At 41.3% G+C, this 25,756-nt stretch overlaps 1 protein-coding gene across 5 annotated transcripts; it reads right to left on the reverse strand.

Annotated features, from left to right (window-relative positions):
• Positions 1–1,982: 1,982 nt before the first annotated feature.
• Positions 1,983–23,595, reverse strand: LOC310644390 (trypsin-like). Of its 5 annotated transcripts, XM_083369309.1 has the most exons (8): positions 23,566–23,595; positions 9,272–9,334; positions 8,363–8,453; positions 7,021–7,112; positions 6,231–6,390; positions 4,261–4,514; positions 3,468–3,604; positions 1,983–2,417 (listed from the first exon to the last, which is right to left on the reverse strand). In XM_083369309.1, exons 4-8 carry the CDS (start codon positions 7,073–7,075, stop codon positions 2,265–2,267), a joined length of 759 nt encoding a protein of 252 aa, XP_083225435.1. In that variant the 5' UTR covers positions 7,076–7,112; positions 8,363–8,453; positions 9,272–9,334; positions 23,566–23,595; the 3' UTR covers positions 1,983–2,264. The 5 variants fall into 5 exon arrangements, with proteins under 5 accessions (XP_083225435.1, XP_083225436.1, XP_083225438.1 ...); XM_083369310.1 differs by lacking the exons at positions 9,272–9,334; positions 23,566–23,595 and adding an exon at positions 11,443–11,463 and having other exon boundaries at positions 8,363–8,456; XM_083369312.1 differs by lacking the exons at positions 8,363–8,453; positions 9,272–9,334; positions 23,566–23,595 and adding an exon at positions 16,653–16,685.
• Between the last annotated feature and the right edge of the window lie 2,161 nt (positions 23,596–25,756).

Genomic DNA, 25,756 nt, shown 5'->3' on the forward strand with positions numbered 1-25,756 from the left:
CATGGGAACCACCTATTTGTACTGGATTTATCCTTAAGCTTGTTAAACCAACATGGGTGCTAAAGTTCACATTTCCTGGTGCCAGAGCATTCGATGTGATCTCTGTCTGCCTGTTGAAGCCCCATGAGTCACACCTTGTTCCTTCATAGCAAAGTGGGGAGTTGTTAGTCACCTACGACAATAGAGTATCTTGTCCACAGAAGCTATAATTTGGAGTGTTGACACTTAACAGTGTGGCAGGAGGTTATTATTGCTTATGTTTAATGATTTAATACTCTAGACAAAGAACTCAGTTGCATGAGATTCCCCAAGACTAAGTCAAAAGTATTCTGAGAAGGACTTTTTGCTCCCACAAGAACTGAGAGATGGCAAAGGAGAGACTTATACCAAAAAGATTTCCTTTAAAGCCTTAGAGAAGGTGCTTGAAAGACTAGCGTTTCCCATTTGGCTTTTTAAAGGGACATTGCTTCAAGTGGATCTTTGCCTAATCAAATGTGGACTGTGGACAATGAACTTTGAGGCTGGGATTCTTACAGAATAGTTTAGCTTATGTTATTAGGAGAGCAACTCTTCATCCCTTAGCATTCCTAGCTCCTAATCCAAAGCATAGCCTGTTCTTGTTCTCCAACTGATGTGAGTTGCATCCCTCTAGGTTAAATCATAGCATGAATGTAACCATTATGGTTACAATGGCAAAAGATGATGAAAGTTGTGTGCTAGCTACTTATATAACTACCTATAGGAACACACCATGGCAACCAAAGAAGTCTGCTTCATTTTTGACATGACTGAATTATATAATTATCAAGATGGAAAGGGGCACAGGGGTTACTTAATTCTACCTGCTGCACATTGGAGGAAACTTAATTAAATCATCCTTGATCAATGGCCATCTGATTGGAATGGAAGTCTACCGCTTTTCCTGGTCACCTGTCTCATTGAGAATGCCTCTCACTGTTAGGAAGTTTCTTCTACTATCCATCAGTAGCTGTCATTCTATAATCTATAACTTAAATCCCATTATTTCATGTTCTATATTCTGGAACAATGACAAACAGATCCACATCTTCTATGCAACATCCTTTCAGATATCTGAAGAGTACTGCCAAATCCCTCCTTTTTAGAAGGAATCATATACAATGGAAGAAGTAAAAAAACAAACAAACAAACAGCTAGGATGGATCTGGAGACTAAAGATTAGGTCCTATGTGGATTTACTGAGAAAATTGACTTGATTTAACCCTGAGAAGAGAAAGGTATAGAGAAGCACATTGTTCTATTTAGTATCTGAAGAATTACATAGATGAAAGTCACAACTTGTTATTTTCCCCACTAGGACAAGGGTAGGCAACCATGGCTCTTTTATGACTCATGGACTTCAACTCCCAGAATTCTGGGAGTTGAAGTCCACGAGTCATAAAAGAGCCAAGGTTGCCTACCCCTGCCCTAGGATGAGTACATTAATACAAGAAGGCAAATTCCAGTTGAATGTTTTTGGTTTTTGGTTTTTTAAAAAACCTAATAATATAAGCAGTTAATAATGGAGCCAGTTAAGGAAAGAGATGAGAGATACTTTTATTGAGCATGTTCAAAGAGAGGCTGGATGGGTACCTGAGAAGGATAATTTTATTAGGGTTCCTGCCAGGGGAATGAACTTGATCAGGGGTAGGCAACCTTGGCTCTTTTATGACTGGTGGACTTCAACTCCCAGAATTCCTGAGCCAGCCATGCTGAGGGGAAAAGGAGAGGTTTCCATGCTGAGCCATGCTGGCTCAGGAATTCTGGTAGTTGAAGTCCACGAGTCATAAAAGAGCCAAGGTTGCCTACCTCTGGCCTAGGCCTAGGCTACTTTGACTCGTGGACTTCAACTCCCAGAATTCCTGAGCCAGCCATGCTGAGGGGAAAGGGAGAGGTTTCCATGCTGAGCCATGCTGGCTCAGGAATTCTGGGAGTTGAAGTCCACGAGTCATAAAAGAGCCAAGGTTGCCTCCCCCTGGACTTGATGAACCAAAGGGTATATTTTAAAATATATAAAGGAAGATTCACGTTGCTAAGAGTATTGGTACTGGGGTGGAGGGGGGGAGTCAAATAAAGTTGTGCACCCAAGAAAACTTGGCCACAAACGAGGCTTTTATTAATTCACATGTTAATAGCTCCAGAGCCGTGTCAAAAGCACCATCAATATAACACAATGCCAATTTGACCAAAAAGAGAAGCAAAGTTTCCTCTCCCTTTGGAGTTTGTTCAGAATTGTCCTGTGATCCTCAGTTATTTTGGATAGTCTCCTGGATCCAGTCAATATATCTGCAGACATTAACATAAACTCCTGGCTTATTTGGCTGTGCACATATGTAGGGGCCCCAGGATACAATGCCTTGCAGCTTCCCATTGCAGACCAAGGGTCCACCCGAATCACCCTGTCCAGAAAGCAAAACAAAATACAACATGAGTCCTTCCTTCTCCCACCCCAAGAGCACAAGGCAGCATGGATGACGTTTGCTTCTCCTTTATGTTTTCACAGCAACTCTTAAGGTCTGTGAGACTAAAAGAAAGTCAGATGTATCCAGTAAGCTTCATGGCTGAATGAAGAACTTAACCAATGTCTTTCCACCCTTGGTCCTCTGTCCATCCCCAGTATAGAACCATGATATCTCTCCTTAAGCTATGACTACCTATTTCCTGGTGTTTATCGTTAGGAACATGAGGGAACAAGAAGACTGATATGCCGTCTCATCTTCACTTGCCCACCTTGCCAAGTGGGTTGCCAAAAGGAAGAAAAAGGAGAAGCATCCTTAAGAGCAAGCTATAGATGAGGATGTTGGTACGGTGACTTGCTTGTCAACCTTACGTAGACAACCTTACGCTGCAGAGTAACCTGCCTGTGTAGATAGGCAGGTTACTCTGCAGCAATAGTGCCCTTGAGAAAGCAAAGTGGGGAGGGTAAACTATGAAAGCAACACTTGTTGCAGCGCAAGCCCCTCCTCTTCTGCGCACGCATCATGATGTTGCAAAGCCAGAGCATGAATTGCAAAGGCGCAATTATACTTTCATCACTTGATAAAAGTGGTGAATCCTGCAGCACCTGTAGAATCTAGAAGTCAGGCATGGGTTTCTGAACAAGCCTGACAAGCCGATCACGTGAAGATGGTTACAGCACATGTTCTACTGTAAGGTTTTTGATAGATGGCTAAACTTGCTGCTCCAATCATCTGTCAACATTTACCTCCTTTCCAAAGCCAGCTCATTTTAGGGGGGGAAGCCTTTGTCCTGCCCCTGGGAAATCAGTCATTCTCTGGACTTTAACCTGCCTTGCAGCAAATTGTTAGACCTGTACCAGTCACTGGCCTCTTCATCAAGGTAGAGTAGAGACAAGCTATGGATATTGAAGTCGTACTTTAGTGTCCTCCTCATGGATTAGAGTAAATCCCATTAAAGTGGCTGCCTAAATAGACCCCAACTCCTTTTACCTGGCACGTATCTGTTCCTCCCTCCATCTTGCCAGCACAGACCATGTTTTCATTGATATAATTGGGATAAATCAATCGGCAAACATTGTGACTGATGATGGTGATGTTGGCACAGTGTAGAACATCCGGATATTTGGCTGTAAAGGAAGATGGCATTCAATAAAGGAGAAGGTAGATGGCATTCTTCTCCTTCCCCTTATGACTAGGTCTAAGGTTGTCTTTGGAATGGACCAGAGATTTAAGACCAGACAAAAGGGAAGCATTTTACCTGGGGGTGTTTAACTTGTAGAATTCATTGGCATATAATAGCCATTAATTTTGATGGTTTAAAAAAAAGAGTAGACAAAAAATGTGAAGTTGGGTTCTGGTTCAGCTTTAAAATATATCTTTTTGTAACTAGACCCTCCCATTAAACTAACCCAAAGTGGCAAAACCTGCACCTAATCATTGTCTCTTTTCTGACCTTCAGTGCTACAAGCCCCGCAGGGTGGGTGTCTTAAGCATTGCAAATGCCTCAAGTGTCTTTATCAACATCTGAGCATCCTATAATATTTAGGACTGCCTCCCAGAACAGACAATATTCCTCCACTGTTTCATTCAACTTGCTCTATGAAACACATTGTAGCCCTAAGCTTACAAGGGAATTCATACACACTCCACCATTAAACCACAGTATTTCTATTTTGGTTCAGCACGTTGCACCGATTTAATTTCTTAGATTTATTCCATAAACTCTCTCTAGGCCAACCAACATGTAGTATGATATGAGAACTCAGTTTATCTGTCAACATACGTTGTGGGCTGCTTGTTGTACCCCATCCTGAAATGAGGCATTTGGTTCCAGGCTCCGGGCAGCTGGTACTCAAATTCAGGACTTTGACTTTATCATTTAAGGTAGCCGGGATCAGCAGCTTAACCAGCATAATATCATTGTTCAAGGTTTGTCGGTTGTATTCAGGATGCACAATGGCTTTTGATGATAACTTGAGCTGTTCTGACCAGTCTATGCGCCTCAGATGGTGTTCTCCAAGACGCACCGGGAAAATGCTGAAAGAACGAAACAAGATTAGCTTCTGTTGCTGGAAAATTGCCCTGCGGCAAAACCATCATTTTCCCCCTCTCTTGATGAATCTGCCCTTGTGTCTTTAAAGGCATCTCTCAGCAGGTAGACCCTGAGAAACCAGAGGTTTTTCTGACAAGAACTTTTATTTATTTTGCTTACTGATTTCTTAAAATAAATAAATAAATTGAAGCTTTCATTTGTTCACATTGGATTGTTGCGAAAATGAAGGAGCCACAAAATCGGTTGGTGACTCTAAATCTTGGCAAGAATAATTATATGCCAGCTCTCATTTGTTGTATTTTTAATCTGACTACATCAAGGTAGGTGAAACAAAATCCTATTGCCTTTAAACAAATTCCAGATAAAGTGTCTCTAAAGATAATGGAAAACAACACCAACTCCCATCATTGCATCAGCCTCTAAGACTAGGCACCTTGATTGTTGAGTTGACCAAAATAAAGTAGATTTCTAGATCTCTGTGTTTTAAGGAGGTTAGCTTTAAAAAAAATGCCACCCCAGGTGAAGTGTTCATAGATGATGCCTACTTTTTTAAAAATGTTCAAATTAACTCGGAGAAGTCCTCCAACTTCATTTCTTTCTTTCAAGACTGATCTCCTTATTGCAATTTTTATAGGCTACACCTATTTTGATCTCCAGCACTTCCAAGACTGACTGTATAATATGAGATCACTCAGTCCTTCCTGGGGAAAGACTGCTCTTGCCTGCAGAGAATTTGATGCTGTTGTAAAACTTTTGGATTTTTTAAAATTAAAAGTAAAGGGAAAAGGCCTCCTAACCACTCTGTTCATGCATGAAAACCAATGCAGCTCATTTGTCCTCACCTTGAACTTCTTATGGAAGGGGGAAAAAACCTTCTTATGTAAGTAGAGGGAGGAATTGTGCTGATCTTATCACTGAGTAATACAACTAAAACCAAGTGGTAATACCATATCTTATTGTACATGCGCATTAGTTGAATCAGATAGAAGTTACGCTTCATTACTAAATACTAAACACATTACTAAATTCTTTTCAGCTTTCTCTTATACAGCATATGTGATGCAAAATATAGGTAGGTATATTCATTTAGCCGCAGTTCAAAGTTATGACAGCACTGGGAAAAAGTGATTGTCATGTCCTGACACTTATGACCATTGCAGCATCTCCATAGTCATATGATCACAATTTAGGCACTTGGCATATGCTTATGGCCGTTGCAGTGCCCCAGAATCATGTGATCACCATTTGCAATCTTCCCAGCTGGCTTCACACAAGCAAGGTCAATGGAGGAAGGCAGATTTGCTTTTCAAAAAATCCACCATGAACAGATCCACAACAGATAGCTAGTTGCTAGTTTCTAGTTGAAGACCTTTAGTGACAGAGAGTTGCCTACTCTGTCCTCCTATATAATGAATTTCATTGATGAAACTCTCTTATTGGCACTAGAGAGTTCTTCAACAAATTTAACCCATAATCTGTCCTTGTCATGTATGCTTATTAAATCCAAGTCCCTCCCTCTTAGACAAGACAAAATAAATATTTGCGTCCTTCCGTGTGGCCATGTCAAAAGTGCTAGCATGTCGTTCCTCTTCTATCCCCAGGGCTAAACACATTCCATCCCTTCCACTTTTCTTGCCTTTATGATCTGTTCGTTAAAATGAACAGCGCACCCAATGTCCTTTTACCCTGTTTGCACTTACGATGACTTTCTGCAGTGGGCCGCACTCAGCACCCAGGATGGGTGAATGAGAGTCCCTCCACAGATGAGCCTGCATCCTGAGAATAGGGCAGCCTGCCATGGCTGGGAATTGGGCCGACACGGTTTGCCTCCCAGGACTCTTTCTCCTTCTGCTGCAGTGGCTAAAAAAAAAAGAGAGAGAGAGAGAATAAAAATGAATAAACCACAAAGAAAGGAAGAAAGGATCCCAGAAGAACTGAAAGGTGCATTAAAGTCAGAAATCATGGACCCTGGTTCTAGGAAAGGATGAGGTTCTCTTTTGATCTGACGGGTCCCCGCTCTGAAGGAGATCCATCTGGTTCCCTCACTATGGAACATCATCCCTGTGTAAATAAGATTGCCCCCCACTTTGACACTCTTTCAAAAGGCCCTGAAGATATGGGCCAAAGGAGCTCAGGGTTATATGGAGCCCAAGTGGTTGGCTTGATTGTTGTTGCCTTGTTGTTGTTATTGGCTTTTGTATTAGAGTTTTATTTCTGTAAGCTGCCCAGAGTCACAGTGAGTCACGACAATTATATTTGTTTTTATTATGTTTCCATTTATGAAATAAGGGAGAAAGGCATTTGCAGGAGGCTATAACAACTTGCCTAACCCTGCATATGGTGCAGTGCAAGACATTTATATTTGTGTGTGTTTGTGTATCCTTGGATTGACCCCGGATTCACCCCACCCATGTCATCCTCAACTCACATTCAACTATATCCACTGTATTTTTTTTTTAAAAAAAAGCAGGTACATTTTCAAGTTCTTACCTGAAGATGCCATGTACAAAACGGCAGACAGTAACTTGAAGAAAAGATGTAACATGGTTGTTAACCACAATAATGATTCCCAAGAATAAGATCTGTCAAAAACAAGAATATTGAGAAATCTAAAAGGCTAACATTCCGCCATCTTGGTTTACCAAACCATTCAGCATAATGGTCAGCATGAATCTCACAGAAAACAAACACATGGAAGCTTTGATTTTACAGGAAATGTAAAGAATCATAGAGGTTGCAAGGCTGAAGTTGGCCCCTACAGCTCCTTTGTGCTGCAATCCTCAGAGCCCCCTCACCCATTATTGTCCAAAGCAGCAATGTGGAGTTCTAGCCATTTTGAGGTGGCAAACAAATAGACTCTAGTGGTGAAGGCACCCAGCTAGAAATCAGGAGACTGTGAGTTCTAGTTCCACTTTAGGCGTGAAAGTTGGCTGGGTGACTTAGGGCCAGTCCTTCTCTCTCAGCCCAACTCACCTCACAGGGTTGTTGTTGTTCTGGGGAAAATAGGAAGCGGAAGGTGTATTATGTATGTTCACCGCCTTGAATTGCTTATAAAGAAATGGGATATAAATTAAAAAAAATTGTAGGCTCAATGAATTAACTTTACAGATCATGCATACCTTCACCCAATGCTACAAATTACAGAAAAGCAAGTTTAAAAGCCAGATCATGCTGACTTACAATCACAGGGACTTTTCCAGCACCATAATACAAGTGCATACAACTGAGGTACAGTATTAAGGCTGCGATGCAGTACAGGAATATGAGAACTACCAAAGTGACAAAAACTACATAGAAGAGGAGTAATCTCCCAAGTAGATGGAGAAGGCCTAAGTATGGTTGCATTTCATTCCAGGGTTTTGTATAAAAAAAATAAATCCAAATCTCTAACCAAACCTACCTAGCCTTGGTTAGCTAAAACAAAGATTCCCCAAATCTAGGATAGAAAGAGAAAATCCAAGCTGTGCTGTATAGTCCCCCATATTCACCTGTTCCTACCCCAAAGTCAGGGGTAGGCAACCTTGGCTCTTTTATGACTTGTGGACTTCAACTCCCAGAATTCCTGAGCCAGCATGGCTCAGCTTGGAAACCTCTCCCTTTCCCCTCAGCATGGCTGGCTCGGGAATTCTGGGAGTTGAAGTCCACAAGTCATAAAAGAGCCAAGGTTGCCTACCCCTGCCCAAAGTGATTGGCAGCCATTAATCCCAGAAGACTGCTCAACTCTTATGCTCCAGAGACCAACTCCTTGGCTAGAGATGGCAATTTACATCTACTATATCCCACATCTGTCAAGTGCCATAAATCAAGGTTGCAAATATCCCTGTTCGTTTACTGGAATAAAATGATCGAGTTAGCAGCTGTCAATGCTGAAATCTCCTGTCAACCAATATCCTCTGGCCCCAGCAGGGATCTTCTCCGTGATGCTCCTGGAAAACACATACATTTGTATAGACCTTGAAATCAATTAGAGAGACAGCAAGGAAGTATAGGCAGTTCTTACCCCCAAGATGTGGGAATTCAATGATTTGGCTTCGAGTTCCCTTCTAGCTTTTATCTGAAGTCCTGCCTCAGATTGGCCAATCTTGGGCTAATCAGGAAGTGCTTCTTAACACCCCGCCTTTATCTCTCTTAGCAAGTGACTAGGTCCAAATCCACTTTTCAGATTGAATAACTATCTGATGATATAAGAGGTGACTGTGAAAGAAGGAGGAAGAGGCCCCTCAAAATTTACCATATTGAAAGTCAAATCACGCAAATCTCCCCATTTATTATGGATACTTGTTCTCCCTTGCACAAGCTGTCTGAATCATCTGCTCCAGTGACAGGCTAACTTTGCGGCAAATCGTTCCAATGGGGTTTGGAAATGCAGCTGGCCTTTTTTATGAGCTAAGGTGAATTGGTTGCCTCTGGCAGCATATTACAGGTACCATTTTTTATGGCTGCATTCATCCCTTTACTCAATTACCTCTGGCATTTATTAACTACTGTCTCTGCCCAAATTGGCACCTCTAGTGATACTTAATTATGACCCATAAATAAAGATGAGAAGGGGACAGAAGTTCATTCAGTTCGCATTTGAATCTTAACTTAATTTATGTCTCATTTCCTGAAACAACACGCACATTGAAAAAAACATCTATATCTTTCTTTAAATGTTGCAAAATATGAATACTAGATGGAAGAAACACCCAAAAGCACACATGTTGGTGATTAGCAAATGAAAATGCTTGCATTGGCATACTTCCAAAATGTACATAATAAAATGTCCCATTCATACAAGTCATTTGTTCTGTGAGATGGACAACTATATAAATTTGATAAATAAATAAATGAAAACACAAAGATCTCCAAATTAAAAGAATCCAGCATAAACATGTATGGATAATTTTATGCATAAAAGAAGACAGGGTCAACCTATTAACCAAAGCATCTGAAGGCAGGACAGGAAGCAATGGATGGAAACTAATCAAAGAGAAAAGCAACCTAGAACTAAGGAGAAATTTCCTGACAGCTAGAACAATTAATCAGTGGAACGACTTGCCTCCAGAAGTTGTGGGTGCTCCAACACTGAAGGTTTTAAGAAGAAATTGGAGAACCATTTATCTGAAATGGTATAGAGTTTCCTGCTTGAGGAGGGGGTTGGGTTGGACTAGAAGACCTCCAAACTCCCTTCCAACTCTGTTATTCTGTTAATTTTCTGTTAAAGGGATTGAAGAAAGAAACCATAAAATTGCATTTGGGAAATTTGTCTGTCCCTATAGAAATCAATCGCAACAAAAATGGCAAACACAAACTTAATCTTAGCAAAAGATGAAAGTTTTATACCTTCAAAAGAGAAACCAGAGTAACTTTAAAGCAATGCTAAAATGTGTTAGCAATCAGAGAGTTAGATTAAATATTACTAAAGTGCAATTAAGAATAACCACAAGAAAGTACTACGAGCACCTTCCATGCACAATGAAATTAAAAACTGGATGTCAACGCTGCTAACATCAGATGTTCTTGCTTTGACAACATATGGAGGTGCAACCATTTTCCTTCTTATGTTTTACTCTTAGAATTAGAGTTAGAATTAAATTATACTGGGTGGGGAGGAATGGGAGTTTAATTAGACATAACAATACTGTAACTAGTGTGTGAACCGAGGTTATTGAAATAAGAGATGATAAGAATTGGTGGGTTGGAGAACTGGAGATAAAGCCTGCATTTCAAACTAATTGGAGAATGTGATTTATGACTGTTAATTAAAGGAGGAAATTGTGCTTTGATACTATGTGCTCAGAGGAGGGGAATTCAGATTTTGGCTTTGACTATGTAAGTGCCGATGCTATGCTTTTTGAATAAAGATTCTTTAAGGTAAACAATGCCTCAAAGTTCTTTGAAGGGTTCCATCTGTCGGAACCATGAAATTAAGCCAATGCATCTCCATATGTTGTCAAAGCAAAAACATCTGATGTTAGCAGCGCTGACACTGGACACTAGAAGTACTAAAGATTTTAAACAGAGGAAAAATAAATGCAAGCCTTCAAAATGATGCAAAGAATTATAACAATAAAATTCTGAAGAAGAATTTTTACGAATGGAGTCAGTAATTAGTACCCACTATATATCAACAATGTCAGTAAAGATGTTTGCTTCTCTGGAAGCAAACGGTATATAAATATAATAAAACTAAACTAAACTAAACTAAACTAAACTATTTACAAAAGATGTTATTGACAAAATGGAAGATGTAGACAAAAAAATTATCTGACAACATAAGTAGTATTGAAAGTGGATTTGCAACTGACAAAGAGAATGACTTAGAAAAAGGATGTTACACTAGATCTATGAAAGAAATTGGCTGAGATTTTAAAAAAAAGGTGAATGACAAAGCAAAAAAGTGACCTGGATAATTTTTCCTAGTGTATTTACAAAAGAGGTTTATTAAAGCCTTGAATAACTCTGTGTGATGGAACAAAGAAGAAATAAAATAGAATCTATGACATTATTTGAGTGAACTAAAGATTAAGGTTGTTAGAAGGAGAAGGAAGTAATATAAAATTGGTTTATTTGATCAAAGTTAAAATGTTGTTACTTCTGGCAACCCTTTATGGACTGTCTGCTGATAGCAAGGCTGAAAAGATGAGGTTTCATAGATTTTATCTGCAAATAAGAAGTAGGATATGGGATGAAGAGAGATAAATGTTTGTAAATCCTAGAGGGAGTGAAGAGTCACTAATTTGTTTACATTTATAATGAAGCTTCGAAATCACATTTTATATATTTCTTTTCTCTATTATATTCCTACTTTTCCATTTTTCCCTCCTTTCTTTTCGCACATTTTGTTCTTTCCATTCCCTTTCCTTTTTCTAAATAAAAAAATAGTTTAAATCTACTGGATGCCAATTTTTTAGGTAGAAAAAGTATTACCAGACTTTCCCTGATTTTCTTTTTTTCCTGCTTTGGAGACTGCTTGGTTTCTTCTAACATCCTGCTAATTTGAACTACTGACTATGGGTAGACAAATAACATCACAAAGGGAAGAGTATCAGCGATGGGCAGATATAGCATCTATAAAAGTATTGCAGGAAAGGAGGAAATAAAAACTTAAAACACATACCTACACCCAATGTCTGCTTAGGATTGGATACTGTAGTAGGAATTATATGTGTAAATATTAATATATATGCATACAAATTAGCACATTATGTACATATACATATGTGGTTTTCTCTGGATTCACTAGCCCAGGAGTCCTCAAACTTGTCCACTTTAAGACTTGTGGACTTCAACTCCCAGAATTCCCCAGCCAGGGGTCGTCTTTTGTTTGAGGACCCCTGCACTAGCCTTCAGCCCCAATTCAAAGATGTTCCCCAGACAGGCTTTCCTTTTTCTTGACCTCACTTTTATACTGCATGACAGACTAAACTTGAATATTTTTCCTGCAAAGACAGTACCCTAGAGGAAACTGTCATGTGTTGTTTGGTCTAGTGTGAATATGCTGGGCTTGCAACATCCATTATGGGCAAAAAGAGGCAATTTTAAATTGTGTGTTTGTGTGAACTACTCCCAAAGGCATTTGCTTGGAGGGGAGTGAATCAGAGAAGGTGTGCACAGCTGCATATTAAAGCAATAAAGAGGGTAGCTATTAGGACCAACTAGTCAGCGTCACTTTGGGATGCTCTATTAAGTGGCCATAAATCTGCTAGTCCTTCAGGTGCCAAAAACCTGTTAGTTGTTTTTGCTGGGGGGAAAAACAACACCATATCATTTTTGAACCTGTTCCTTGAGGTCAGCCTTCATGAACTGATTGGGAGGGTAATAACTGAAGTCCCAATGTACAAGTAGTCCTCAATTTACAGCACTGACTTATGACCAGTCCTCACATTTATGACTGTTGCAACATCCCCACAGTCATGGAACCAAAATTTGGGTGCTTGGCAACTGCCGTGTATTTACAGTGGTTGCACTATCCTGGAGTCCCCAGGATTGTCATTTGTGACCTTCCCAGCCGGCTTCCCACTAACAAAGTCAGTAGGGAAAGCCAGATGTGCTTAACAGCTGCATGATTCACTTTGACAATTGCAGTGGTTTGTTTAACAACTGTGGCAAAAAAAAGGTTGTAAAACTGTACGCGATTCATTTTACAACCAAGCAACAGAAATTCTGGTCCTAACTGTGTAAGTCAAGGACAGCCTGCATTGGAAGAGTAAAATTGCTTTAGTTTATAAAGATTGGTGAATAAAAAAAAAAACTCTGGTTAATTGTATAGTCAGAGTTCTTAGAAATACCAATTTGAGGGGCTGCATCAGATGTGAAAGGTATCCCCTGATTGTGGGAGCAGGTGATGCAAAAGAAGGATATTAATTTATTGGCCTATTTTTAAATTTTATTTATTAACTTTATATGCCACCCATCTCACTATCAAGCAAACTCTTAGTTTGACTTTCAACAGATTAAAGAAGAGTCGGATTTAACCCAACCTCTATTGCTACAGGAACTCAGGATTGATGTCCATGTATAAAGCGTTTGACAATGTTCCTGTTTCATCGAAACAGCACCTTGAATCACACAGAAGAGTTGAAAAGGTTGCAACAGGGTTCTTTAGGATATCCTGTTTCTAAAGAAACTCCCACACAAACCTGCCCAAAGATATCTTAACTTCTTAACCCTTGTGTTAGATACTGTTTTGAGCCAAAACAGGAATTTCCAATTACTTTTATTTTGGGTTGCCTAATTCTGTGCTTTTACATGCATTATGACAGCTGCAGCATCCCCCCTGGTCACGTGATCAAAATTCAGACACGCTTGGCAACTGACTCACATTTATGACAGTTGCAATGTCCCGGGGTCATGTGATCACCTTTTGGCACCTTCTGATCAGCAAAGTCAATGGGGAAGCCAGATTCATTTAACAACCATGTTACTAACTTAACAACTGCAGTGTTTCAACTGAGCAGTGATTCACTTAACAACTGTGGCAAGAAAGGTCATAAAATGGGGCAAAGTGTCTTACTTAGCAACAGAAATTTTGGGCTCAGTTGTGGTCGTAAGTTGAGGACTACCTGCACTTTTATAATATTTAATGCTTGCTCTTAGGTTTGATCTGATCTGATTTGACCTGATCTATAAATGTATGTGTGCCCTTTTTACAATAGTCATAAAAGATCATTGATAGGGTCTTGATCCTCAAGAATATTATTGACATTGTATTCTATTTTTCTTTTTGGAAAAGACACATCAAGGTTGAAGGGAAAAACTGCAGGCAAAAAGGACTTCTTGAAAGTCTGAAGAAATCTCTGACTTCCTAGTGTGTCCTCAGTGCCTGTGGCAGAGGCATACTTTTTTGAAGTGTAAACTTAGTATCAGCATTCCAAAATGTAATTAAATGAAAACTGGAAGCAGGTTTCGGGAACTGGTAAGGTAACCTTGTCAGTTTTGGACTGTGCAGTGTCACAATCCAAAATTGACTTGACTTGAAGACATTTTAATCCCCTGCAAACAAAGTAGTAACAGGGAAGTGTAGACTTGTGCATTGGGCATCAAGTATTGTTAGAATTTTTCACAACCCGTAACGCCAGGACAAACCAACCTTGGTATAATATTGGGAAATCACCCGGGTAGCAGTGCAGATGTGGGTTGCCCACAAACAGAGATTTGTTCTTTAGTATACCTTTAAATAGAGAACCTTCTTCTATCAAATAAGGATACATAGTCATCCTAAATATAGATAACAGGAAGGATACCTGGTTGGGAAATTTTGCCTTAAGAATCCTCTCCTCTCCTCTCTCCTCAATTCTCCTCTCCTCTCCTCTCTTTTCCTCTCCACTCCCTTCATCTTCAGATATCAGTCTTGATCCTAGTGACGGCTTGGATTAGTTCTTGCAGTTTTCTTGGCAACATTTTTGGAAATGGTTTGCCATTACCTTCATGCTAGGGTTCACAGGGAGTGACTGGCCCACGTCACCCTGCTGGCTTTGTGCTTAAGGCAGGAGCAGAACTCGGTTCCCCAATTCCTAGCCTGATGCCTTAACCTCTACGCCAATCTCACGTTCATTCTCTCTCCCTCTCTGCCTCATCTACCAACATAAATTAAAGGGAACAATGCAAATGTGACGTGTGAATTCAGACAATGGCACTTTGTGCCTTTCAGCCATGAATTCATTGCACAAAAGAAGAAACTGGGACCCTGCCTGTATGACCAGATGCCCATTTGTCAAACAGACAGGGTTTCCTTTTGCAGACATTTCCTTCTTGTAATCAGTCTGTGATGGGACCAGGAAGTACTGTCTTACCACCTTCTCTGCAATTAGCATACCCAAAAAAGGGGCCCAGCAAAGAAGCCCATAGGCAGTTTGTGACAGTCACATCCTGATTTTCTGCAAACTGTGTCATTTGTGTGATGTTATCTGCACACCCCATCTTTTTCCCTCCTCTCCCTGTACCCCATGGATCTCCATAAAGAGGATTAAAAGGAAACCTGGATTCTTTCCAAGGATGCTCCTGGCTGAAGATTGGAGCCCAATCAAAGAAATCTTTTGTTTTGTAGGATCAGCTATTGCACCATTGGGAAGAGAATTTTCCAGAATTAAAAAGCCACTCTGGATGCTGTAGTCGCAACCTTCCTTCCACTTTTGCTGTACTCGAGGAAGCAGAAGAAAAGCACAACCACATTTCTGCCTGATCGCCCATCTAGGCCTCAAAGGAACAAAGCAAACATTCTGCATTTTTGCTCAGGTACTCTCAGATATCCGGCGATTTGCTCCAAGCAGTGTCAGCATGGTAATTCATTTCTGGACATGGAAAAATGAGGCACGGTAATTCCTAGGAAATAAGCAGAACATATGCCTCCAGCAACAGACTCATTCTGGGGAGCTGGTTTCACCCAACAATCAAGACCTGCCTCTCGGTGTCACCTCTAGCGCCCCATGCTGAATGCAGAGATTGTGCTGGCTGTGACTTCTCCTCTGCTTCCTGTATCAGCAGGTGTAATGGGATGTAAGAATGACCTTGGGAGACGGAAGGAAGAGCTGCAGCCTAAACCAACAGTCTGATAAAGGAAAACTTGAGTCTGAAGGAGAAGGAGTGAACAAAGCATCTCAGAAGGGACACACACCCACACCCAAACATGCACACAGTTTTCGGGAGAGTAAAAGCAGAATTGCAAATTTATGTTAATGTGTTGTTGTTGTTGTTAGTTGCAAAGTTGTGTCCGACCCATCGCGACCCTATGGACAACATTCCCCCAGGCCTTCCTGTCCTCTACCATCTTCTGGAGTCCATTTAAACTCACACCTACTGCTTCAGTGACTCCATCCAGCCACCTCATTCTCTGTCGTCCCCTTCTTCTCTTGCCCTCAACCTTTCCCAGCATTAGGCTCTTCTCCAGTGAGTCCTTCCTTCTCATTAGGTGGCCAAAGTATTTGAGTTTTAGCTTCAGGATCTGGCCTTCTAAAGAGCAGTCAGGGTTGATCTCCTCTAGGACTGACCGGTTTGATCGCCTTGCAGTCCAAGGGACCCACAGGAGTCTTCTCCAGCACTATAGTTCAAAGGCCTCAATTTTTTGGTGCTCAGCCTTTCTTATGGTCCAACTTTCACAGCCATTCTGTTAATGTAACTTTCCAATAAAGATAGAAGGCAGTGGAATGTAGTCTCAGAGGACAAAGAGGCGGTAGAACCTGGATAGTCTGGTAGGCAGGAAGATTGCAAGACAGACCTTCCCTAGCAGTTCACAGATTATAGCATTCATTCTCTTGCTTCTTGTCTGGACTATTTCAAAAGGCTAACATTACCAGTGACATTTTTTTTTGGTCAGGATTTCCAATGAAATCCAAATGGATGTGTTTGGTTCATTTGATTACTAAACCCTGTGGAAAACTGGTGGTTAAGGGAGGAAATGATTTTGCCCCCTTTTTGATACATTAGTGTCCTTGTTTTGGTGTTGCGTTCAGAATTCTTCTAGTCTTTCCCACAGTGCGCTGTCCAAAGTTCTGAAAAACATGGCCTTGTCTGATCCTAACCTCTCCTACCTGTTGTAACATTGCTTTGTGTGTGGGGTGTGTGTGTGTGCATGCACGATGATGTGTGTGTATGATCTTTCCTCCTATGATTTTGCCTTACAGTTCACTTTTGTGTCTTACCAAAGAGAGATGCTCTCTATGTGTCTTCAATCATGTTTGGACAATTGCAGAAGAGACACGTATCCAATATCATCATGTCTTGTGCGCCGTGTGACACAGATCAACGGGGTTCCCAAAATATATTGAAAGATGAACCTGGGTTAGGAAAATACAACTATGTTTTCACAGTCTGCCACGCCCAAATGAATTACGTTTCAGTGTAGTGTCCTACTTCACACGACACATTAAAACAAGGCATTGGTTCCCACAGCACGATGAACTACAGATGAACTGTTTAGCTTAGCCTGAGGACTGAACAAGTCTACAATAAGCTGGTAGACTTCTGATCTACAATCTATATAGATATCAAAGAGGAAAGCAAGGAGTAGTGATAAAGATGACTATTATATCCAAGCTTGAAGCCATCATCTTTACTTTTTTGACCTTACCTGGAAATTACTGTGGGGGGAGGTTAGAGTTGAGGTTTGGTTTTACTTTATCTCATCCAAAGCAGCTGTGAGTTGTGATGCATTTTGCTACACCACAATATGTGGAATCTGCTAGATTTTCCTTGCTGCTCAAGCCATCACAGCTGCTAGAAAAGTCGGTTATAAGACAGGCAAATATTGCCATCTTATGGACAAATATTATATTATATTTTAAATAAAGAACATTAATTTTAAATAAAGAATATAAACAAGGACGGTCACTGAAGAATCTCTGGCTGGGCATCAGTTTTATAAGTGTAAAAATAAGCATTTTTTTAAAAAAATGTTGTCCTTCAATTTACTATTTTTCCTCCATTTTGTGTGAAAAAGCATTAATTCTGGGAAAGAAGCCTCAAAGGCATAGCCATTAATTTCAACACAGCCAATTGTGGTTGTGGTTAATGACTTCATTTGCTTGCAGAAGTCTTCGATGGATGATGGCGCATCAAGTGAACTCTTTTCTTTGAATGGCACAAATTTACCTGTGGATCTTTTGAAATATGCATGAAACAGATATGCAACATGACAACTTCCAGGAACTGTCAATTCATTAGTTAAAAATGAGGGGGAAGGGAGAGAGGAGGGAGGAAGAAATGGATTTGATAAAGCTAGGGTTAACAGTGCCAGGTTGTTTACACAAAAAGTGCAATATTGAGTGCTAGCTCGATCTTTAGTGTAAGGCCACATTAACAGAATCTTGCAAGTACGTAAAAGTATTTCTCTCTTCCCCTTATTTTGTGTGATTCTGTGTGTGTATGTCTGTCTGTGTCGGGCACAAAGGATCAGGAGCATACATTAAGTTGCAGCACCAAAGATTTATTGCAGCCTATACACAAGAATCTAGTCAACTAAAATTCTATATTAAACTGGCACCAGATAAGGTTCAATGGAATTCAAGGGCAGATGGATTTGGATTGTTTGTGGCAACATAGGGATTCTAAGCTGATGTCACGTTTAATTCCGAACCCCCAGCTCTGCCTGTACTTCTCCTACAGTGTGTCAGTTTTTTACTTTGGGCAACTGCCTAAATTAGTCCCTGACGTTTTCTTGACAAGAAGTACTTGCCAGTGCCATTCTCCACCAAAGTTTGCCGAAGCAAGAGTAATGTACTGTAACTGATATATTCTCGATTATTTTTTATCTGTTTAAGAAATATTGCAATATTGCACTTTTTGGAGAGGTGCGCGCGTACCTCCGCGCGAACGGGCAGGGGCGCTGCTCTTTGAGGAAGCTGTAGCGGCCCGTCTCCGAAGCTGCCGCTTTTGGCAGCTTTGCAGAAGGGCCGCTACAGCTTCCTCAAAGAGCAGCGCCCCTGCCCATTCTGAGAGGTGCGCGCGCACCTCTCCGAACGACCGGAGGTGCGCGCGCACCTCCCCAAACCTTTGGAGAGGTGCGCGCATACCTCCGCGTGAACGGGCAGGGGCGCTGCTCTTTCAGGAAGCTGTAGCGGCCCCTCTGCAAAGCTGCCGAAAGCGGCAGCTTCGGAGACGGGCCGCTACAGCTTCCTCAAAGAGCGGCACCTCTGCCCGTTCGCGCGGAGGTATGCGCGCACCTCTCCAAAGGTTTGGGGAGGTGCGCGCGCACCTCCGGTCGTTCGGAGAGGTGCGCGCGCACCTCTCAGAATGGGCAGGGGCACTGCTCTTTGAGGAAGCTGCCGTGGCCCGTCTGCAAAGCTGCTGAAAGCGGCAGCTTTGCAGACGGGCCGTCGCCGTCGGGCAACCAGGAACCGGTTCCATCTCACATTTTTAAAAAAATGGCAACCGCGTGCGTCCATGCATGCGCAAAAACGTTTTGCGCATGCGCAAAACGTTTTTGCGCATGCGCGTGCATGAACACATGCATGCGCATGCATGGACACACGCACGCGGCTCCCACTTTTTTAAATTTGTGATGGAACCGGTTCCCAGTGGCTCTTTTCCTTTTTTAGGTTGCCGACCCCTGGTATAGGGTTTCCAACTTCTTCTTCTTCTTCTTCTTCTTCTTCTTCTTCTTCTTCTTCTTCTTCTTCTTCTTCTTCTTCTTCTTCTTCTTCTTCTTATTATTATTATTATTATTATTATTATTATTATTATTATTATTATTATTATTATTATCATCATCATTATTATTATGGAAGGGACCTTGGAGGTCTATACCATCTCAGATAGGTGATTGTCCAGTCTCTTTTTAAATCTTCCAATGATGGGGCACCCACGATTTCTGGGGATAAGCTGTTCCACTGGTTGATTGTCTTCACTGTCAGGAAGTTTCTCCTTAATTCCAAGTTGCTTGTCTCTTTGATCAGCTTCCATCCATTGTTTCTCATCCTTCCCTCTGGTTCTCTGGTGAACAACCTGACCCCCTCTTCTTTCTGACAGCCCTTCAGATACTGGAACACTGCTATCATGTCTCCCCTATTTCTTCTTTTCTTTAGGCTGGCCAAACCCAAGTCCCACAGCTGTTCTTCGTACGTTTTGGTCTCCAGGCCTTTGATCATCTTAGTTGCTCTTCTCTGAATTTTTTCCAGACTCTCAACATCTTTTTTGTGATATGGTGACCAAAATTGGCTGCAGTATTTGAGGTGTGGTCTTACTAGGGTTTTATAAAGTGGTACTAATACTTCATGTGATCTTGATTCTATGCCTCCTTTTATGCAACCCAGGATTGTATTAGCTTTTTTGGTTGCTCCTGCACACTGCTGGCTCATAGTTAAGTGATCGTCCACCAGGACTCCAAGGTCCCTCTCACAGTTACTGCCTCCAAACCAGGTCTCACCCAATCTGTATTTGTTCCTTTGGTTTTTCCTGCCTAAGTGTAAGACTTGGCTTTTCTCCACATTGAAAACTCATTTTGTTGGATAGGGCTCATTGTTTGAGTTTGTCAAGATCTTTTTGGATCCTGAGTTTGTCTTCTGGGGTGTTGGCTACTCGTGACAGTTTGGTATCATCTGCAAATTTGATGAGTTCCCCTTCAATCCCTTGTCTAAATCATTTATGAAGATACTGAAGCGTACTGGGCCTAAGACGGAACCTTGTGGTACCCCACTGCTTACTTCTCTCCATGTGGATGTAGTGCCATTGAGGACTACTCATTGAGTACAGTTTGTCAGCCAGCTAAAGATCCGTTGGTGGTGATGTTGACTACTCCACCTTTTTCTAGCTTACCAAGGAGTAGGTTGTGGTCTACTTTGTCAAATGCCTTACTGAAATCTAGGTATACTACATCCACTGCATTTTGTTGGTCTACTAGTTTAGTTACTTTATCGAAGAATGAGATCAGATTGGTCTGGCATGATCTGTTTTTAACAAACCCGTGCTGGCTGCTAGTTATGACTTTGTTTGTTTCTAGTTGTTCGCAGATCTGTTTTTTGATTATCTTTTCTAGGATCTTCCCAGGTATTTGATGTTAAAACTGATTGGTATGTAGTTTCCCTTTCTTGAAGATGGGGACCACATCAGCCCTTTTCCAATCCTCGGGTACTTCCCCGGTGCTCCAGGATTTGTGAAAGATGTGGTACAATGGTTCTGAGATAACATCTGCCAGCTCTTTCAGAACTCTGGGATGTAATCTGTCGGGAGCTGGTGATTTGTATTTATCTAGACTGAATAGGTGTTCTCTTACCATTTTCTGGCTTATTTTGATTCTAGTATGTCTTTTGCAGTTGGTTTTTTTTTTGGGTGTGTTGGGCTATGGTTTCTTTTTGTGTGAAGACTGATGCAAAGTATGAGTTAAGCAGCTCTGCTTTCTCCCTGTTGTCTGTTAGTTCCTTGCCATCTTCACTCTTTAGTGGACCTACAGTTTCCTTGACTTTTTTCTTGTTGTTAGTATGTTGGAAGAAACTTTTTTTTATTATTATCCTTGATTTCTGTTGCAAGTCTTTGTTGGTTCTGAGCCTTTGCTTTCCTGTCTTCAACTTTGCACGTTCTGGCTGTCTGCTGATAATCGGCCTTAGTTATGTGCCCCTCTTTCCATTTTTTGTATTTGTCCTTTTTTGTCTTTTAGTTTGTTGGTGAGATCTTTGTGCAGCCATGCTGGTTTCTTCCTGGATTTCTTGTTTCTTTCTCATTGGTATTGTGCTGATATGGGCTTTTGTGATCGCGTTTTTCAGGGTTTCCCACGCTTCTTGGGTTGTTTTCCCCTTTAGGATTTTCATCCATGAGATCTTTCCTAGGTTCTCTCTGAGTTTGTTAAAGTCGGTTGCTAACCAAACAACCTTTGCTTTATCAAACATTAAAAGCTGTATCAGCAATTTCTGGATTAATGACCCCCAATTTCCATGACTTTTAAAAGTTCTTTGTAGTTGATTTTGCAACACTCAAGAGCAATAACAGGCTAGATGTATTTTATATGCTGCCACAAGGAGGAGCAGCACACATGTAGGTTTGCCATATGGTGCATCCTGGTTAAAAAGCTAAGGTAAGAAAACACTGTCTAGGTGTCCACAGTGAAATAGACCCATAAATCTTAGATAGTGAATCTGGTTGTGGTTTTTGCCTCTGCAACTTTCCTACTTTTTTCATCAGCTGGTCTTTGGACAAATTTTCTTTTTAAATTTTAACTCAAAATCATGCTTTTTTTTTGCTTTGGAAAGAAGTGCAGGCACTATTTTAAAGCATGACGCATGAGTTAAATGTTACTTAAGCTAGGTTTGGGCCCCACCTGCTAGCTTTTGCACATTGTTTGAGCCCACCACAAACTGAATTCTCCAATATCTCCAACAGGAACTTTCCTGTCCTTCCTAGATCTTCCTTGCACTGAATCTGGGATTTTGCATGACACATTGAATGGTAAACTAACCACCTACGCTAGGGGAAGGTGCAGTTGGGCAGGAAGAACTACAAATTGCATTTCAGCTTGTGCGAACCAGCTTCAAAGTCTGCCAAAACTCTCTTGCAGCTATATCCAAAGTCTAAGACAGCAGCAGCATCTTTCAATGTTTATCCATGTATTCCCTGTAGCGAGAAAGCAATTTCTCCTCTTTTCTGCTGTCATTTCTCTCCCACGCAAAAGCCGAGCAGTCCTTGTAACCTGAAAATCCAGTCAGCCAACTCAGTTGCTCTTTAGACTTTAAACAAAAGCTAAGGGAGAGTCATTAGGGTCTCATAGAAAATGCAACCCTAACTTCTTCAAGGCTCAGAGTAGAGGGGATGATGGTTGCAGTCCAATGCTTCTGGAGGTGAACAGGTCAAGGGAGGTTTCTCCAGGGCAACAAGAATTCCTCCATGCAAGGTTGTTGGCCTGTCCAATGTCCAAGGGCATGAGGAATTTCCAAGGGCATGTTCCAACACTATCACTTTAGCTTCTGACGCATCTGGCTCTAGAATCCTTTTCACTCTCCAAATGTGCCATGGTTACTACTATAATCTTCCTAATGGGAGGGAGGCAGCCTGCCTCTTTTGCTTGGGTAACCATATTAAATACTACTGTATAGTGCAGGGGTGTTCAAACTTGGCAACTTTTAAGACTTGTGGATTTCAACTCTCAGAATTCCTCAGCCAGCGAGGGCTGGCTGAGGAATTCTGGGAGTTGAAGTCCACAAGTTTTAAAATTGCCAAGCTTGAAGATCCCTGGTATAGTGCAACACTGAAGTGCAATATTAGAGGCAGCGCAATGGTAAATAGAATGTGAAGGATATGGATATATAATGTATCTTCTTATTTGTGGTTTTTACTTGTGTGTAGTGTGTGCACTGTGGACAGCACTTAATTTCGTTTGTGAGTTACACAGTGACAATAAAGTTATTCAATTTTGTTCTAAAAGGCCTAGTAACTGAGTTACACGCAGATTGCTTTTGCATACAACAGCCATAGATTTGTAGCTGACATTTAAGGTAACAGATGGTGCAGGCCAGGACGTGTGGGATCAACTTCCTACAGACACAGCTGATTTTTCTCAGCAGTTGGCAGACCCGACTGTCGTGTCTCAGGACTCAACTCAGACTTTGGAAAAAGCTGCTCCAGCTGAACCTGTGATATGTCAGCTTCAGGACACCTCAAGCCAGGAAGCATCTATATCAGGGGTAGGCAACCTTGGCTCTTTTATGATTCGTGGACTTCAATTCCCAGAATTCCTGAACCAGCCATGCTGAGGGGAAAGGGAGAGGTTTCCATGCTGAGCCATGCTGGCTCAGGAATTCTGGGAGTTGAAGTCCACGAGTCATAAAAGAGCCAAGGTTGCCTAACCCTGACCTAGATCTAGGCACCATCAAATAGCTGTCAGATGATGTAAGGACTCCTCAGTGAGTGGAGAGGAGAGCAAAGATACTCAGTGAGGCTTCTTGCCAAGCAAGGGAGTAATTCCCTCTTGGGTAAAGAAAGGAGAGTAGTTTACAGTCAAGAGATGACAGAATTAATGAAGGAATTAATGGAGCTCAGCCCAAGTAGCAAGAAAACTGGGAAGGAACAATTGAAATCATTTCAAAGTTACCTTAGTGAATTCTCACAAAAGGAGTAAGAAGGTCCTCTTACATGCTGGTGTGGGAATTCTGGGAATTGAAGTCCACACATCTTCAAGTTGCCCAAGTCTGAAAAAACACCACTTTAGGTTGTTTTGGAAACTAAATGGGGGAAGGACCCAGGTACCACTCTCTGTTCCTTAGACAGGGTTAAAAATGTCAACAACAACAATAATAATGATTGAAAGGGACCTTGGAGGTCATCTAGCCCAACCCCCTGCTCAGGCCAGAAACCGTATACCATTTCAGACAAATGACAGTCCAGTCTCTTCTTAAAAACTTCCAGTGTTGGAACATTCACAGCTTCTGGAGGCCGGTTGTTCCACTGGTTAATTGTTCTAACTGTCAGGAAGTTTCTCCTTAGTTCTAGGTTTCTTCTCTCTTTGGTTAGTTTCTATCTGTTGCTTCTTGTCCTGCCTTCAGGTGCTTTGGAGAATAGCTTGACTCCCTCCTTTGTGGCAGCCCCTGAGATATTGGAGCACTGCTATCATGTCACCCTCACCCTTCTCTTCATTAAACTAGACACACCCAATTCCAGCAACCGTTCTTTGTTAAGTTTTAGCCTCCAGTCCCCTGATCATCCTTGTTGCTCTTCTCTGTACTCTTTCTAGTCTCAACATCTTTTTTACATCATGGTGACCAAAATGATGACATGTCTTTCTTACCAGAACTTTACTTCTCACCAATAGACTGCTCTTTCCCCAGAAGATTCAGCATCTCTGAAAAGGACTCGCCTGCCATGTTAGACTCAATCTCTGCAAGTTAAGTTATATTAGTGGTTCTCAAAGTGCTAGAAGAAGAGATTCAGGGCCAGGAATGTATGGAATAAGGGTGCAGACTCAGTGCTAGGACTGTAGTATAACTCCCCCTTGTCCTGGTCAAACAGTAAGTGATTTGGTGGGTGGCAGAGGAAAAAAAATGAACCAAGAACACTTAGATTCTGGCTGGGCCACTTGATAGGTGCTCCAACAGAGCTGGGACAATTGCAAAACACAGTGTGGTAAGCACAAAACTGGCTAGCAGAGAACTTTTGGTGTTAGGTTTACAAATCTGGCTTTCATGTGGCTTGCTGCCAAAGCGTGCTTTCAGCAAGGAGCTCTGTTAAGAGTGATGTTTAGTGAGGGGAAGATGTTAAAATATTATTTTAGGGGCTCACTGTCTCACACAAGTTTGAGAACTTCTTGGTTAAGCCAAGGACTGCTAAAATGGGCCTTTTAATCTTGTCAGCAAGAGAGGCCCCTGAACCTCTCTTGGAAATCAGAGGCACACTTCAGGAAAAGCTCCAACTTTTGAGAAGCCCTTGTTTAGGCCAAGAGTAAGGTTCCCAACAAAATCCATGGCCCAGACAATGCCTAACTTGCTTTGGTCCCTGTTCAGTTCTCTTCTCTAGGCACGCCAACCAAAGATAATTATAGAAATGTTCACATATGGACTTCACATATATTTCCCTGTCTCTGCTATTCATAGACCTACACAGGAATCAAATCCTCCCCCCTCCCACACCCTTTGGCTTCAGGATTTCACTTAAACCTTGCCTACAAGCTGTTGAACACACCGTTTCCCCAAAAACTTTCTTTAATGCATTTTGAGAATGGCAGATTTGAGGCTTTCCAGCTATCATTTTAGGAACTAAATCCCGAAATCTTTGTATATTTGTCTATTTACTACCATTTTTGTGTTCAGATACTTTAGGAACAAGAACTTCACTTCCTTATCTGCTTTCAAATAAAATCAGATAACTAGCAGATCAAAAAGGCACAGAAGCGTGGTGAAATGTTGAAACCAAACTGTACAAACTCTGCAAACTAGAAAGCAATTGCAACTGAAGATATTTGATCGGTGAGCAAAGTATGTTTATTAAACCAGTTGTGCACAGAACATATACATTCCCAAATAATTCTGAGTGGAGGAAATGCTCAAGGTGTGTACATGAACTTGTTTAATATATTTATATACGCGTGTGTGTAACAAAGCATTTGGCCTCTGTCTCCAACATAGCAAAATGCAAAAGGCAGATATTGGCACATCAACTGTAATTCCAAATGTGTTCAAGCTGATCAGGTATATAAGGCCATAGTTGTAAAACATGGAATTCCCTGGAAATGAATGAATAAGCCACAGACAGCTTTATATTGTATTATATACAGTACAGGGGAGGGAAAACATATAAAATGAGCTTTTATTTGTGTTACTTACAGGGATTT

Source organism: Vipera ursinii (assembly GCF_947247035.1).
Source record: "Vipera ursinii genome assembly, chromosome: 9".
In the NCBI taxonomy this organism is placed as follows: Eukaryota; Metazoa; Chordata; class Lepidosauria; order Squamata; family Viperidae; genus Vipera; species Vipera ursinii.